At 52.2% G+C, this 18454-nt stretch overlaps 2 protein-coding genes across 3 annotated transcripts in view; both read left to right on the top strand.

Annotated features, from left to right (window-relative positions):
• Window positions 1-6470, top strand: part of LOC116937218 (uncharacterized) — a 37124-nt gene extending 30654 nt beyond the window's left edge. Inside the window, exons 3-4 of one of the 2 annotated variants that reach the window (XM_076073404.1) lie at window positions 4363-5550; window positions 5734-6470. In XM_076073404.1, coding sequence (XP_075929519.1) covers window positions 4363-5550; window positions 5734-6417 — 1872 coding nt within the window. In that variant the 3' untranslated portion in view covers window positions 6418-6470. The remainder of the gene's footprint in view (window positions 1-4362; window positions 5551-5733) is intronic. The other variant, XM_076073403.1, reaches the window with a different exon arrangement.
• An 877-nt stretch (window positions 6471-7347) lies between these two features.
• Window positions 7348-18454, top strand: part of LOC116937219 (atrial natriuretic peptide receptor 1-like) — a 28026-nt gene continuing 16919 nt past the window's right edge. Inside the window, exons 1-2 of the mRNA XM_076073405.1 lie at window positions 7348-8537; window positions 11787-11973. Coding sequence (XP_075929520.1) covers window positions 8367-8537; window positions 11787-11973 — 358 coding nt within the window. The 5' untranslated portion in view covers window positions 7348-8366. The remainder of the gene's footprint in view (window positions 8538-11786; window positions 11974-18454) is intronic.

Here is an 18454-nt window from a genome sequence, read left to right as displayed (position 1 = left end):
TAGTCCACCCACACGCACTATAGTCCACTCACACACTCTCGTCCACCCACATACACTATAGTCCACCCACGCACACTCTAGTCCACCCACACACACTATAGTCCACCCACACTCACTATAATCCACCCACATGCAATATAGTCCACCCACACACACTATAGTCCACCCACACACATCATTGTCCACCAACACACTATAGTACACCCACACAATATAGTCCACCCACACGCACCATAGTTCACCCACGCGCACTATAGTGCACCCACACACTATAGTCCACCCACACGCACTATTGTCCACCCACACGCACTATAGTCCACCCACACACTACCGTCCACCCACACACTATAGTCCACCCACACACACTATAGTCCACCCACATACACTATAATCCACCCACACAAACGATAGTCCACCCACACACTCTATAGTCCACCCACACACACTATAGTCTAACCACACACACTATAGTCCACCCACACACACTATAGTCCACCCACACACACTATAGTCCACCCACACGCAATATAGTCCATCCACACTCACTATAATCCATCCACACGCAATATAGTCCACCCACACACTATAGACCGCCCACACACTCTAGTCCACCCACACACTATAGTCCACCCACACACACTATAGTCCACCCACACGTACTCTAGTCCACCCACACGCACTATAGTCCACCCACACGCACTACAGTCCACCCACAAACTATAGTCCACCCACACACTATAGTCCACTCACCCACAATATAGTCCACCTACACAATATAGTTCACCCACATTAAAGTCCACCGACAATATAGCCCACCCACACAATACATTGCACCCATACACACTGTAGTCCACCCACACACACACTATAGTCCACACACCCACTATAGTCCACCCACACACTCTAGTCCACCCACACACTCTAGTCCACCCACACACACTATAGTCCACCCACACACAACATAGTCCACCCACACACACTATAGTCCACCCACACGTACTATAGTCCACCCACACACACTATAGTCCACCCACACACACTCTAGTCCACACACACACTCTAGTCCATCCACACACACTATAGTCCACCCACACACACTATAGTCCACACACACACACTATAGTCCACCCACACGCACTATAGTCCACCCACTCGCACTATAGTCCACCCACACACACTCTAGTCCACCCACACGCACTATAGTCCACACACACACACTATAGTCCACCCACACACTAAAGTCCACCCACACACTATAGTCCACCCACACACAATATAGTCCACCTACACAATATAGTTCACCCACATTATAGTCCACCCACAATATAGCCCACCCACACAACACATTGCACCCATACACACTGTAGTCCACCCACACACTCTAGTCCACCCACCCACACTATAGTCCACACACCCACTATAGTCCACCCACACACTCTAGTCTACTCACACAAACTATAGTCCACCCACACACAACATAGTCCACCCACACACACTATAGTCCACCCACACACACTATAGTTCACCCACACGTACTATAGTCCACCCACACACACTATAGTCCACCCACACGCACTATAGTCCACCCACACGCACTATAGTCCACCCACTCGCACTATAGTCCACCCACACACACTCTAGTCCACCCACACACACTATAGTCCACACACACACTCTAGTCCACCCACACGCACTATAGTACACACACACACTATAGTCCACCCACACGCAATATAGTCCACCTACACGCACTATAATCCACCCACTTGCACTATAGTCCACCCACACACAATATAGTCCACCCACACACAATATAGTCCACCTACACAATATAGTCCACCACACACGCTATAGTCCTCCCACACACTATAGTCCACCCACACACACAATATAGTCTACCCACACTATAGTCCACCCACACAATATAGCCCACACACACTATAGTCCACCCACACACTTTAGTCCACCCACATACTTTAGTCCACCCACACACAATATAGTCCACCCACACAATATAGTGCACCCACACTATAGTCCACCCACACAAAATATTGCACCCACACACACTATAGTCCACCCACACATAGTCCACCCACACGCACTATAGTCCACCCTCACACAATGTAGTCCACGCACACATTATAGTGCTCCCACACACACGATAGTCCACCCACACACACTATAGTCCTCCCACACACACTATACTCCACCCACACACACGATAGTCCACCCACACACTACAGTCCACCCACACACACTATACTCCACCCACACACACTATAGTCCTCCCACACGGCCAATCCAAGCAGCCGGCTGTTGGTGACGCTAAGATACCTGTTGATACACACACACACAGGGGATACAATGGGGTACACGCTCCACTCACTCACACTCACTCACACAGGGGATACAATGGGGTACACACTCCACACACACACACACAGGGGATACAATGGGGTACACGCCCCACTCACACACAGGGGATATAATGGGGTACACGCTCCACTCACTCACACTCACTCACACAAGGGATACAATGGGGTACACACTCCACACACACACAGGAGATACAATGGGCTACACACTCCACTCACACACACACAGGGGATACAATGGGGTACACGCCCCACTCACACACAGGGGATATAATGGGGTACACGCTCCACTCACTCACACTCACTCACACAAGGGATACAATGGGGTACACACTCCACACACACACACAGGGGATACAATGGGCTACACACTCCACTCACACACACAGAGGATACAATGGGGTACACGCCCCACACACACACACAGGGGATACAATGGGGTACACACTCCACTCACACACACAGGGGATACAATGGGGTACGCACTCCACTCACACTCACTCACACAGGTGATACAATGGGGTACACGCTCCACACACACACACAGGGGATACAATGCGGTACACGCTCCACTCACATACACAGGGGATACAATGGGGTACACACTCCACTCACACACACAGGGGATACAATGGGGTACACGCTCCACACACACACACAGGGGATACAATGGGGTACACACTCCACGCCCGCCTGACGCCTCACCGCCTGCTCTACCCCCATCCCCCCCCCGTGGATGATGGCAAGCGACTCAGGGGATTTCACTGCCAGAGGGGGAGGAATGTGAGGCCATACTTCACCACGGCGGTCCCGGCGCCGGTCGGCCAAGGTTAATCGCAGTGCATAGGGTTGACTCATCCAGGCGCAGCGCCATGCGCTCTCCTATACAGGGGGCTTCAAAACAATGTGAGCACTTCCGAGAATTTGCAACAATACCACAAGACATGTGCTGCCTCCGGGCTCTAGAAGCCACCTGGCGAGGATTCCACGCGCCTGTTGACAATGATGGCGTTTTGACGTTTCGAAACTATTAATGTACATTTGTTATGACGTTACAGTGTAGTATTATCCGTACTTTTCCATTAAAAACGATAGTCCCATGTGAACGTTAACATTTTTTTGAAGCATCCTGTTGTATTGTTAAAACGACGACTGCGTCTGTGGTAAGGTTCCAGAGCAATGGGGGAGGGGGGGGGGTCGACAAGCTGCGGCTCTGGCGCGGGCGGCGTGTGGATCTTTAAGAGCACCGGTGTGACATCGTTAATCAAGGACCGCCGTCTCGTCTTCACCTCGGTGCATTGCGACTCTTGGAAATATTGAGTTGTTTTTTTGTTTGTCGCCGACCGCTGCACTAGAATCGCTGCTGCTGCTTCTGAGCAGGGTGGTGACTGCGTGGTGGTAACGCTTGCACCTCACAGCGAGAAGGCCCCGGGTTCAATTCCCGACTCGGGCGCCCTTTCCGCCGGGAGTTTGTATATTCTCCCACCCCTGTCCCCGCATGCGTTCCTCCGGGTTCTCCGGTTTCCTACTCTCGTAGCTAAAACCGACCGAACAAAGTGGAACCGGCACAAGTCAAAACATCCAATGCGGCAAAATCACCTGAATACTACTCTATAGGGATTAGGCACAGCAACGTCAACCCCCCATACCGTGGAAAATCTCTGCTTCACGATGAACCGTCCGCTTCACAATGAACAAAAACAAAAAAATCATAGCAATCTGAAAACGAGTTGGGCCATTTTGTGTTCTGCGTCATGGCCCAAATTTGCCAAAAAAATGACTCGCGAGTTGTGTGGGAAACACATGGCGGTCGTTACACCCCTCTACTGCGAAGCCACTTAGCAGGACCCTCCTGAAACACAGTTTTGAGACTCAGTGGGGCTCTCCTGGGTGAACAAGCATTGTAGGAATTAAATCATAATTGTAACGGCGTGCGAGTCGCGAGCAGCTGTGCAACGCCGAGCGGTGCCGCCTCTGCTCCCTCCAGGGCTGCGGCCTCGGCAGCCTGCACGCTCGCCTGGCCCAGCTGCAGAGCGAGAGGAGGGCCCACCTCATGCGCCTCCAGCAACCACAACGTGCTGCCCGTGCCGAGCCCGCGGCGGGCCCAAGCCCTCGGGGAGCTCGGGGGAACGTCTTGGAGTCCGTGTCATCTCGTCCCGGCAAGCTCGGCGATGGCGACGAGAACCACGGCGGTGTTGGCGTGGCGCTCGCAGGCAGTTGGGAAAACCCGGCGGTGAATCTCAAAAGGGAGGAAGTTGAATTTTGGCCCTCGCAAACGCAGACCGAAATCGGTGGTGCGAAGGAGGATGCAAGCTGGGAGTTTTCTTGGGATCCCGCGTCCACCAGGGCGGCACCTGCACGATCGCGTGACTTGAATCTGCAGCGGCGTGACCCATCGGCGGGAGGAGAGCTGCTCGGTGACATCCCCGCGGAGAGTAGGAGTCCGACGGGTGACACAATCGAGAACGGAGCGAAGGGCGGCGGGGGAATCTCACGTCCAACGGCCGCGCGCAAATTAATCACTAGCATCTTCGGAGCCATGTTCGAGGATTGCGGCTCGGGGGAAGGCGCGGCGGAGAACGGCGCCGACGTCGGGGTCAGCCGCTCGTCGTTTCGGGCGAACTCCAGCGGCGGCGACGTCCTGCGGGAGTACTCGCTGGCGGCGGACCGGGCCATCGACTGGGCGGCGAGCGTGCGGGCGCTCCACCGCAACCAGCACCTGCGCGACGCGCTCGCCTACCGCGCCCTGCTCGCGCTGCGGGAGCTCGCGTTTCGCCGGGCCCTGGCCGAGGCGCTGTCTCTGCCGGCCCCGGGGGCGGCCGCCACCGCCGCCACGGGGTCCGACTACTTTCACGTGGCGTGGTCGGTCTCGCCGCACTTCGCCCGCTGCGCCGAGGTGTGTTACGCGGGAGGCCGCGACTCGACCGCGGGTGTGGCGCGGGAGCGCCGCGAGCGCTCCCGCGACTGCCGGAGCGCCGGGCCGCGCGGAGAGGCCATCCTGCCGGCCATCTTGAGCGGCCGCGACTGCAGCTGCTCGCCGGACGGGGAGGAGCGCCCGGCCGGCCGAGCGGAGCCGGCCCTGCTGCCCGTGGCGGCGCTGGAGCGCTGCCTCGTGCGGCGTGCGGCCGCCTCTCTCGGGGAGATGCGGCGCGATGTCCTGTCAGGCCTCAGCCTGGTGAGCGCTCCCCACGCCGCACTCCCTTCCCGTGTACATTGAACTTCTTTCGCACCGTACCACGGGTACGATGGGGACGCTTAACGATCGCCCTGTCGGTAGAGCGCTTTGCGGATCCGCCGGCGCGTCTCTTTTCGCCGCGGCGATAACCCCGTGACGCGGTCTGCGTCTCCCTCGCCCCAGCTGCTGGTGCTGGCGCTGGCGTCATGCGCGGCGCACGCGCTCGCGCTCTCCTCGTTCGCGCGCGTTACCGCGTGGCTGTGCGCGCAAGCACGCCGCCTTGCGGGCCGCACGCGCCGGCTGCGCGCCGAGCGAGCGCGCGCCGAGGAGCTCCTGCACGAGATGCTGCCCCGCGCCGTCGCCGCCCAGCTGCGCACCAGCCACCACGTGCAGGCAGAGAGCTTCGACAAGGCGGGTCACGCCACACTACACCGTGCCACACCGCTCCACACTACACCGCGCTATAGCCGTGCCACACCATATCGTTCCACGCCGCACCACGCTACACCACGCCACACCACACAGCACCACACTACAACGCACCACACTACACCGCACCACACTACACCGCACCACGCTACACCACGCCACACCACACAGCACCACACTACACCGCACCACACTACACCGCACCACACTACACCGCACCACACTACACCGCACCACACTACACTGCACTACACCACACTACACCACACTACACAACACCACACCGTTTCACACTGCATCGAACTTACCACACCACAGCACCACGCACCACACCGAGCCAGCTCGTGCCTGGCACGCGAGCCGATTTCACGGCTCCGCAGTGGGACGAACTTTCGGGGGAGCGCGTTCCCATCCCGACCAGGCCCCGACCGCCGATAGTGAACATTAGGTCTGCTGTCGATGCTTCATGAAGCAGACCACCAGCGCCGGATCGGTTGATGCTCGTGGAGTATTTTGGGTGGGGGGAGACATTTCCAGAGCTCTGACCCTGACTAAAATTATTCTGTACCAACGCGCACCACGGTTTAGCACTGCGGAGAGTCAAGGTGCAACGGCATCTGCATTAAATACATAAAGAATACCGTAATGTTACACTGGGGTCTGCGCTGAGTTTAGCCGAAATCCAGCTGTGAACGGTAAGTATATTGGAATAAGTTTTACCCTTTCTGGCAATAAAACAGTTGTGTTCAGATGTTAAAACACCAAACTGAAACATTTGCAAGGAATGATGTCTGCATTAACCACATACTTGTGGCGAACATTTAAACAAAAAAACATGCTCTGGTAGTATATGTGTAGTGAGCGACTTCCAACACACTTCTAGTAGAAGGCTTCTTATTTATTAAGGGCACACAGGGCAATACACTTCGTAACGCGGCTACACCCAGGCTGTCCAAACACGCAGCCCATATCCGTCCTGCGCTACACTGGCTAGTTGACGAGCGCAGCGGCGTCGACGGAGCTGGTCTTGCAGAAGAACAGCCACGTGGTCGAAGAGATGACGATGCCAGAGACGCAACCAGGACCCAGACCCCACACTAACAGCCTCGAAGCTCTGGTCCGGTCCTCCTTATATCTGCTGGCGTGGCCAAGCTCCACCTCTGGCCACGCCCTCTTTCCAGAACCTTCTAGACCCTTCGGGATGGTTCCCAGAGCTTCCCGACTGACTCCGCCCTTAACCTTTAGCCCAGATATGCCCCTTCATAATAAGGCATTATGGAATGCTGCTATAACCGTTAATTACCCTTGCAGCCTGGCAGGTGTCACCCTGTTATTACATATGCATTGTTTTTTAAACTGATTGGTCCACACCAGAGACAGCTTTCGTTAGAGTGTTAGACCAGAGGATGCCAAAAGGCGAACAGCACAAAGACAATGCCACTATCAGGACATTGAGAGCTCGGGGTAAGCAGAATAGGTTTACCCTATTCTGCTTGATACTGGAAAGGGAGGTCCCATGTCGGTAAATATATCAGCCTGTCACGCGACAAGCATTTGTTTCTGTGGCAGGCTGTGTGCGAAAGCGCTGCTACCCGGTGCGGACAAGAGACTCGCCTGAAATAAATTCAGAAGCAGTTCCGTGAGGGCTGCTTCTACAGGCCGTTTTCTGATGGAGGTGGGGGGGTGATCGGCTCCTCCCTGCGATAGTCCCGGATGCACGGAGGCCTCCGTTACACGACCTCCGATTAGCGCGGTCGGCTACGTACGGCGCAAGAGCATGAAACGTTTAAAGATCTGATCCACAGCAAGCGGAGCGATGGGCTCCAGGGCAGCGGGCCCGGTGGCGAACGATCGCCTGCGCTCCATTCCCGACTCGATCGCCTGTCCGTGTGGGGAGTCTGTACCTGCTCTCCCTAGTTCTTGCACGGATTTCAGCGGCTGTGTTGAAGTCGCCTGGCGAGTGAGCTTCATAAGCAACCGCCTCCATATTCACCCGCGCGTGAATATAACCGTCGGCAGTGGCGACATCAAATAGGAGCCTTGGGCAGCTGCATCAGCAGATTGTGTAATGAATTAGTAGCAGCAGCATCCGCGGAATTGAAACGAATTAATGACAGCTTACATCATCGATAGGAGCCGCAGCACATAGCCACCGTGGGAGGCAGGGTGACGGGCTGCAGTGGGGTCTGTACGTTCTCTCTCTCCCCCTGTTACTGCATGGGATTCCTCCGGGTGCTTGGGCTTCCTCCCATAGCTAAAATAACATCAACAAACAACATCGCAATGCTGAACAATCACACGGCAAGCAGCGGCGGCGGCAGCAGCAGCAACATCGCCCCCCGATTGCTATTACTTTGGTGAAACAACGCCGTGTAACGCCGACGACAATGCGAACGGTACCCCCCTCCACCGTTCCCGCGCAGGTGACCATATTCTTCTCGGACGTGGTGCGATTCACGGAGATCGCGGCGCGCTGCTCGCCGCTGCAGGTGGTCGAGTTACTCAACGCACTCTACATGTGCTTCGACAGGCGCATCGAGGCCTACGACGTCTACAAGGTAGTGCCGCCACCACGCGCAATGACACTTTCTTGATTTATCTTTTTTTTTTACGGTCGATCATCGATTATAACTCGGCGGATTCAGGGGTGGGGGGCGCCAGATTTTCAAAAACGCCAGATAATCGCTACATTGTCGTTATTCTTGAAAATTTGCTTATTTTGGCGCATTCTTGTATGACATATTTTTAGGTGTTCTTAAATGGGTTTTTGTTTCAGTGCTTGAAATTTCTTTACTCCATGAAATTGGCATAAATAAACATACAAATAGACAAAAATGTACATCTTACTTTAAAAAGTATATGCTGCACCATACTTACCACTCCAATCTCGAAGACTCTGCATGGGGTGGTGTATATAGACGTGCAGTATTTTGGGTTTAGCTGTGGGCGAAGACTGGAGAACCTGGAGGGATCCCATTCAGAACAAGCGGAGGACATATAAAACTCCACGTGGAAGGTCGGGAATCGAACCCAGGTGCTTCCTGCTGTGAGGCGCGAGCATTGCCCCCTGCATTACCTCCCTATGGCAGGACAAAACACTTGTTTCTCTGGAACACGCTCGTCACATCGATTAAATGAAGATGACGGTGAAATACCGAGGCATTAACGTCATCGGTGGCGGCTTGCCACTTGTATTTCCGTGGAATGCTGCACATCTTTTTGTTTTTATAAATAGAGGGTCGCTTTGAAAAACGTTCCACCGACGATGTTGCGACTGCACCGACCGAGAGCCCCCGTCCTGCGCAGAGACACGGCAACGCTGGTGGCAGAGCAATATGTGCGGTCACTGTGGAACGACGTTGCCAGGTCGACGTCGTGGGGGTTTAACCTGACGGTGACCCCTTTAGCGGGTGCAAACAAAGACGGCCGCTGACCCACGCTCTCTCCACTGTGCCCCATCACGCAATGCTTCACGCTGTGCCCACCACGCTCTCTCCGCTGTGCCCACGGCGCTCTCTCCACTGTGCCCACCACATTCTCTCCACTGTGCCCACTGCCCTCTCTCCGCTGTGCCCACCACCCTCTCTCCGCTGTGCCCATCGCCCTCTCTCCACTGTGCCCACCACATTCTCTCCGCTGTGCCCACCGCACACTCTCCGCTGTGCCCACCACACTCTCTCCGCTATGCCCACCGCACACTCTCCGCTGTGCCCACCACCCACACTCCGCTGTGCCCACCACCCTCTCTCCGCTGTGCCCATCGCCCGCTCTCGGCTGTGCCCACCATCCTCTCTCTGCTGAGCCCACCACATTCTCTCCGCCGTGCCCACCGCACTCTCTCCGCTGTGCCCACCACTCTCTCTCCGCTGTGCCCACCGCACACTCTCCGCTGTGCCCACCACACTCTCTCCGCTATGCCCACCGCACACTCTCCGCTGTGCCCACCACCCACACTCCGCTGTGCCCACCACCCTCTCTCCGCTGTGCCCATCACCCGCTCTCGGCTGTGCCCACCATCCTCTCTCTGCTGAGCCCACCACATTCTCTCCGCTGTGCCCACCGCACTCTCTCCATTGTGCCCACCATCCTCTCTCTGCTGAGCCCACCACATTCTCTCCGCTGTGCCCACCGCACTCTCTCCACTGTGCCCACCACTCTGTCTCCGCTGTGCCCACCGCACACTCTCCGCTGTGCCCACCACATTCTCTCCGCTGTGCCCACCGCACTCTCTCCGCTGTGCCCACCACTCTCTCTCTGCTGTGCCCATCGCCCGCTCTCGGCTGTGCCCACCATCCTCTCTCCGCTGAGCCCACCGCACTCTCTCCGCTGTGCCCACCGCACTCTCTCCGCTGTGCCCACCACACTCTCTCCGCTGTGCCCATCGCCCGCTCTCGGCTGTGCCCACCATCCTCTCTCCGCTGAGCCCTATCGCGCGATGCTTTATGCTGTGCCCACGCCGAGAGCTTTGCTTGGTTCAAAAAAGCGCGAGTTATTATTTGCAAACGTTTCAATTGCTAGTGAGAACGGTATGTTGGGTAATGCCAACAGTGCTAGGTAAGCTTGGTGACCCACCTTTTGTGACTAGACTGCGACTTGTCAAAAATTATTGCTGAGGGCATCGCTACATTTTTCCATGTGTTTTTTTCCTGCTTTAATTCAGGCAGAATATTTAAGGGCGATGCCACTCTTCGGGCTGACTTGGGCAGCTCGAGAATCGCGTATGCGCTAAAACTTCTGACGATCTCCAACTCCACAAGGGGGTTGGGACAAATGAACGTAGTTGGTGGTGCACACCGGTGGTGCGCAGTATATAGAATCATTATTTCTTTTCCCCATCATTTTCAACCCCCGGTCAGAAGATAGTGGTGGTGGTGCGTCAACATCGGTTCTCGTGATGTGGAAGCAGTCAGAAGACGAATGCTTATAGAAGCGGCCTAACATGAAGCTTCACAGTCTGTTGCCATATAGCAACACCCAGCCTGATGACGATCGGCTGGCTCCGTGTTCCAAAAACAGCTTCGACTTCTCGTGCCCTAGGCTTGGTCGGACATTTCCTCGACTCGACGGACCCAAATCCCAACGGTCAATGTTAACATTTTTTAGTTGGCTGAATAAACCTTCGAAGCGCATCAAACTTGGCGACAGGGTCAATTAAAGACCGATAAAACAGATTTGCTGATTCATATGTTGATTTTAGACGGTTTTATGAGAACTGGTTGTGTTATGCGGTACCGATGTACCGCCGATACGTCCAAATAGACCTCGGAATTCAAGAGAACTGAGGGTTGCTCGGCCCAGCTTGCTCGCACGTCAATTTCCAAAGTAAAAAAAAAGTCAACCGGTAACAAATAACATAACTTGACAAAGTTGACATTAAGATTGACAACAATATCGATGCAATGAATGACCAAAGGCAATAGCCGTTAGAAACATAAACTTCATTCCCTCGGCACCGAGTGACACCGCCAAGTTGCGGCCGTGCTGCATTGGTGGGCCGGGGGGGGGGGGGGGGGCGGTCGTTCTGGCAGCCGATTGGCCGGTGCAGTGGGTGGCGATGATGTCACCCCGAGCACCCGCTGGCACGCCCACCGCGTGGCCACCGCGTGGCTACCGCGGTCTCCCTCTCGCGGCCGATCGACGGCCGTCGAAATCTCCCGAGCGCGTTCGGCCCTCGCGCCCCACGCTTCAGACGTGGGACCTCACCGGCGCCCCCTCCGCACGGCGAGGGCAGCAGGAAGCCTCCGCCATGGACCCATTGACGAGCGCCCCCCCGCCTCCCCCCCCCCCACCCCGCGTGTGCCGCCGAGGTGGAGACGATTGGAGACGCGTACATGGTAGCGAGCGGGCTGCCCGAGAGGAACGGCGACGTCCACGCGCACGAGATCGCGCGCATGGCCCTCGACCTGGTGGCGGCCGTGCGGCAGGTGAACACGGACGGTCTGCGACTCAACGGCACGCTGCAGCCGCTGCAGCTGCGCGCCGGCATCCATACCGGTATGCACGCATGCACACGCCGGTACGCACGCACCGGTACGCACGAATGCACTCGCACACACCGGGATGCACACACTCAGACACACCGGTACTCGCACACACCGGTACTCATGCACTCACACAACCACCGGTACCCACCCATGCGCGCATGCACTGATGGTGGCCGGAGATTCTTTCGTTGCATCATTCTAAAGATGAAACCCAAAGTCTAGTAATTATTTTTGTAATCATCCATGTGTGTGGGACATATTCTGATAACCTTTGCGGAGGGGCAGCTTAGTTGTAGTTACCATGACTTTTATACCCATACCCTATGACAGGCATCCGGAACGATGAAATGGGCACTATTACTGAAAAACTACCCAAACCAAAGCCAGTTAGGTCACAAACTGGTCTTTATTGGTTTAAATACACAATGAAAACACAGGATAATAAGAAATACCATAGTGAGGTAAGGAACTACTTGAATACAGGGTGTTTGAAAAGGATGAACCCGATGTGAAATCGCTATATCTCTATGAACCACCCATGAATGAAACTCTTACCACTTGAAACGGCGGTGCATGAAGTTTCAAATGATTACCGCTAGATGCCTCTCCGAGTGCACAAACAGCCCCTAGCCTCAGTCATTCGCAAGACGTGCTGCCTCAACGTTGGATAGGTTGCAAGGGGACCCCAAGACTTGGCTACATTCTTGGCCCCCAAGACCCCCAGATATCATCACACCCTGCGACTTTTTCTTGTGGGAATACGTCAAAGACCCGTGGTGTTTTTGTGCCACCATTAGCGACTAATCTGGATGACCTTAAAAACAGAATCACGGCAGCGGTGACTTCAATGGAAGAAGACACATTAAGAGGCGTTTGGAACGAATTCAACTATCGTCTCGATGTTGTCCGTACAGCAGGTGGAGGGCACATTGAGCATTTATAAAATGGTTAGTAAAATTCTAGATTTGAAGTTTTCGTGACTGCAAGGATCCATACTCTTTCTTTCGGTAAAGTCACGTAGGGGGAAAATAAATAAATAAAATACGAAAAAATTATGTTTTCATTTTAGTTTTATTTTATTGTTTTATTGATTTATTTTAGCCTACGTGACTTTACCGAAAGAACCAAAGAGTATGGTTAGTAAAACTTGCTAACTCATTAAACCGTTGATAACTTTTTGTATAATTGTTACATGTTGCCATCGTGAAATATACTGCTTTGAAATTGGATCCATAATTTTTCAACATCCTGTATTATCAACATTGACATTCGTATATACTTAGTCAATGATACATGTAATCCCATATATATTGTTTGTGAGGGGTATATGTGTAGAAGGTTACATTATTTTTTTATCAAGCTCTGTGTGTACTTAGATGGTGTTAACAAGGGTAACCGAGTCCAGAATCACCACCCTGTGTTACTCATCAAACTGCTCGTCTATCTCGTCATCTGACTCCAAGTTCAAAGTCAGGTTCTGGATCATCCTGCAGTTTTTGGTTACTGCAGGTCTGTAACCTGCACGTGTCTGTGCATGTCAGTCCATTTGACAGGCACGTCAAATAGACTGACATGAACGCACACACTTGCATGCTAGCAGTTCCAAGCCCACATCTGGTGCGGGTGGGGAGCGCATCCAGTAAATGGCCAGCTTGCCATCATCGTCTGTCCATCCATACTCAGTAGGGCTTGACACCACATGGTTAGCCTGCAGACAGCACTCCCAGATTGCTGCCTGATAGTTGGCTTGTTGATCATACATAAAGAGACATGGTGGCAGCTGGCTGGACTCGACTTTTCTCCTTTTGGTGCAGAAGAGCTGGTAGTGCAGTTCGTTCACATAACCAGTGCTGCTATTAGCAACATACATACGACAGGTGAACTGCTCAATTTTCTGGAACAGCTCATCACTCACATTCCATGACTGCCCCAGTTGGCAGGAAGTGTCCTTTCTCACCATCTTCAGAGCATTCAGCTTCCCGCGACCGGCGAATGCACTGGCAGTGTCGCAGCCTGTGAAGACGTGTAAGCCAATTAGGCTGTCACAGATGCTGTCTCCAAGTGACCTTGCCAGTTTGCTGATATCGACAAACCATGTGCTGTTCTGTGTCCCACACTTCTGGTAGATGGGACAGGTGATGTCCTTCTGGAAGCCAAGACAAAGCACCATGACATGAGTGTCTTCAGCTGTGATAATAACTGCCTTTGAGCTCACATTTGCTGCATGCAATGCATGCAGGAGCAGACGGGTGTCCACTTCTTCATGCGTAGAGTGCAGCTCTGCTACTTCCGCACACTCATCTTCTGTCAACTTTTAGCAGGTTTCCTCACAGGTCATGTACAACACCTTGCCATGCAGCATCTCTCTGTATCGTTGGAGTTTCCATTCTTCCACCAGAAACTTGATGAGACTGGACTTGTTGGAGGAACTGCACAGGAATTTTATCCACTACTGGACGTGGTGTCCCCCTGCAAGGTACTGGAGAGTGGTGTCTGCACCCCGGTTCAGTCGTTCAGCATATTTGATCGAAGTCTGTTGGTAGACCCAGGAGGACCTGGGTCAAGGCTGACCAGGCTCATCCCATCAATGATGGAAGTAGATGGGGTTGGGATGTCTTCTACAGGAGACACATTCTTTTCAAGCTCTCTGGCAAGTGCAGCCTTGTTTGTTTTTCGTAGGGACCCATCAGCATTTGCCAGTGCTCATGGCAGTGGGCCCGGTGGATGGGCAAGGACATCCTTCATATTCACCTTCCTGCTCTCAGCCACCAGGATCATGTAGCGGAACAGGTTTCTATCTGCCTTCAGAACCACATCCTGTGCTTTCTTTCCATGTGCTGTTTTTGTGCTGATATTGGAGAATGTCTTCAGACTTTGCTTGGTCATCTTGTCGTGGAATTTCATAGATTGTGGGTCCTCAGCTAACCGTGTTTTCTTGAATACCTGGTAGGCCTCTTCTCCTATCTCAAGAGCTTTCAAGAGATCCCTGGTCACATCAGGTGGAGCCATGGTGCTAGTGGAGAGGCTAACCAGATGTGTCTCATCAGGGGACATAGGATTGATACAGTTATTCTCCATAAGGTCAATGAGAGACCGGATATCTGCTTCATCTCGCTTGATCCTTGGACCCTGTAGATCTGGATGGGACAGTTTAGACCTACCTTGACATAACAGGTTTCTCAGCTGTTTGAGGTACATGCTTCTGTACTCAGCTGTTAGGTAATATTTGGTCACGGCTCCTGGCTTCAAGCTGAATCCCTTTGTCCCTCCAGCTGTCTGGGTGTCTTTGTTCACCGCTTCTTCTATAGCTTGGTCAACAGGGATTCGGCCAAACTGATTGGTGGAGCCCAGTTGAACTGAGAAGCTTCCTTCCATGTATTCCGTGTACACATCTGGGTGTGTGATGGGCAGCTGAGACATCTGGGCGTAGTAGCAGGGGAAGTAGCGTGCATAATTCATCCTATCATAAGCGAAGCACCATGGGATTATTGCTCGAATGCTTGCCAAGTGGAGCATCCAGTCTCCCTCTCTGGATGAGCCCCAACAAGATTTCAACCATGTCCAATTAGGACATCCAGAAGGTCAAGAGGCTGCCATTTCCATCTCTGAGAAACTCGCGGTAGACTTCAAACAGTCTCAAGGACCTCCTTCAAAGCGGCTTGTGAGACTTTTTTCCCAAGGTTGTCAATGGTCCTCAGTGTCTCATCCAGGTGAACCATGTCGTTCATGTGAGTTGCTTCCAACCAGGACAGGAAACCATTCCATGTCAGTCGCACGAGAGCCTCATACAGGAGTTTGTGTTGTCGCACTGCCCTGTTGTACATGCGGCCATCCATAACACACGTAATGGAGCCTTCTGCGATCATGCCAGACTCAATGCAGAGATCTCAGAGTCCAGCATCTTGGAAATGCTTTCCTATTGCCAGCAGTGTGCAGGTGGTGTGGAATACCCCAAGCCTGATGATATAATGGAACTTGTCAGTGTTTCCATGTGATCTCGACAGCCGTTGCATACAGGGCTTGGTCAAAGACGCAGACAATCTTTGTTAGGCTTAAGTACTGCATGACGCTCAGTGACTGGTTAAGCACCTCGTTGACAGTAGACATTTGTGTCGCTGGAGCATTGATGGTAGGCAAATAGCCTACATTGTCGGGGATGACCGTCATCTCACTTCGAGTCAGGATGTTGAAGCCTGTCCAGCTGCTGATTGACTGGTCTTCTTGTTGTGGCGTGCTAGGACCCAAACAAGGTTCTTCTCTCTGGCAAGTTTATTGGCTGCAGTATCGGCATCTCCACGTTTGCTTTGTGATGGCCCCACCCGTTGTCCAACGTTGTAAGTTGGTAACATTGGCGGGGCTGCATTAATGCTTATCTGCTTTGTTTTGGAAACAGTGGGCATGGGTTGCACGGGAACTGGGTTGACTGGCTTTGCTTCCACAGCAATCGCATTGACTCTGTGAGATGTTCCCTCAACACTGACGGTTTCTTCAAGACAATCGATATTGTCCCAGACTAAAGTTGTGAATATACCAGGACGGATGTTAGCTGGTAGGGCAATGTCACTCCCAGATGATGAGCGTTTCTGAAGACACACTGTGACCAAGTCGGTTGAGGATGTTTATCAGCTCTACATTCCCTGACAATGACTTGACACTGAATGGCAGAACAATGTGCTCGGAAGGCTTGGTCTTTCCACATGTTACTGTATAAACTATGTCATGGCCAAATGATTGAGGAAGCTGCTAAACTGTGGGATGCATGATCAGGATCATTAGCACCTGTGAGTAGATGGTACAGGAAGACAATGAGCGACTCTGGAATGGTAGGACATTCTGCTTCTGGTTTGACTTCAGGCAGCCAGGCTTGAGGAACATCTTGACTCTTGATGTCCTCTATCAATTTGATGGCTGCTTTGGCTATAACATCTTGAGCACCGACACTTTTCAGGGTCTGCAGCTCGCTTTTAAGAAACTGATTTTCTTTGCCAAGTTCCCTCATGGACAGGTTATCTGGATAGAGGAGATTTCCTATCCCATCAGGGAAGATTTGAAAGGCTCTAGCAAACGCACTCTCAGCTTTCGCCTTATGTGCTTCTTGGTTGATTTGTTGCCTTGGACAATGCCTAGGGAGTTCATTGAAGCAACCAGTCTAGAAGTGAGATTAGTCATTGTCACCACTTGAGGATTGCCAAAAAGCTCCACCCTGATGAAGATGAACAGCTTATTGTACGACTGATTCACAGCAGCTTCGTACTGGGCGGCAGCATCATTATCTTCATTGCTGGAAACCTCTTCTTTGGAAACCTCTAATTTTCGATTTGAAGCTTTCGTGACTGCAGGGATTCATCTTCTTGGTTATTTCGGTAAAGTCACGTAGAAGGGAAATAATAAACATAATAAAATAAAATTCTCACGACGTTTCGGCCACAACACAAGTAGCCTTCCTCAGGTGAAGAAACAGAACTGTCGGAAAGACAGCTCTCCAATGAACACTGCTAACCTTGGCAGCGTATTTTAAGCTGGGTGGGAAGAGCAGAGTGCCTTGACAAAGGAGTTTACATATCAACAGAAGAATTTAGCATTGAAGTAGCTGCGTTAATGTGATAGATTAGTAGGATGTTAAAGTCAGAAATTAGCATGTAACTGGGAGATTAGCATGTTAGTGTGAGGGATTAGCATGTAACTGGTCACGGAAGTAGCTATGTTAAAGTCAGAGTTTACATTTGGTATTACCTTAGAGTCGCGGTATCTCTTTAGAAAGGTGAGAGACTCGATTAGCTGAGCCTTCTTATCCCGGAGTTTGTTGAAGGATCTCAAGGTTATGTGGAATCCCTCCCCGTAGAGGCAGTTAAATTTCGATTTAAAGCTTTCTTGACTGCAGGGATTCATCTTCTTGGTTCTTTCGGTAAAGTCACGTAAAAGGGAAATAATAAACATAATAAAATAAAATTCTCACGACGTTTCGGCCACAACACAAGTAGACTTCCTCAGGTGAAGAAACAGAACTGTCTGAAAGACAGCACTCCAATGAACACTGCTAAGCTTGGCAGTTTATTTTAAGCTGGGTGGGAGGAGCAGAGTGCCTTGACAAAGGAGTTTACGTATCAACAGAATAATTTAGCATTGAAGTAACTGTTTCTTCACCTTCTACGTGACTTTACCAAAAGAACCAAGAAGATGAATCCCTGCAGTCACGAAAGCTTTAAATGGAAGCGTGAATAAATGCAAGAATATGTATGAAATACATGCCTTGGGGACAAACATCCAATTTGTAAATTATTTATTGTCTTAATTAACAGCAGAGGTGTTGGATTGTTTTATTTGTAACGTCCTGGCAAATAGGTGTTATTGCGATAAGTGCAAAAACAGGTTTCCTGCGAGAAAAATTAAACAGCTGCTCATTTGGAAAGCTTATCACGTATTATTTTACTTCTGTTGGTGTAACAAATAAAATGGCACCATTTAAGTTTTGCCACCTTGGGTGGTACCGA

Source organism: Petromyzon marinus, chromosome 42, assembly GCF_048934315.1.
Source record: "Petromyzon marinus isolate PM22_M1 ecotype Great Lakes invasive population chromosome 42, UKy_Petmar_22M1.pri1.0, whole genome shotgun sequence".
NCBI classification, from domain to species: Eukaryota; Metazoa; Chordata; class Hyperoartia; order Petromyzontiformes; family Petromyzontidae; genus Petromyzon; species Petromyzon marinus.
The sequence above is the reverse complement of the archived record's forward strand: the minus strand, read 5'-3'. Positions and strand labels throughout refer to the sequence as shown.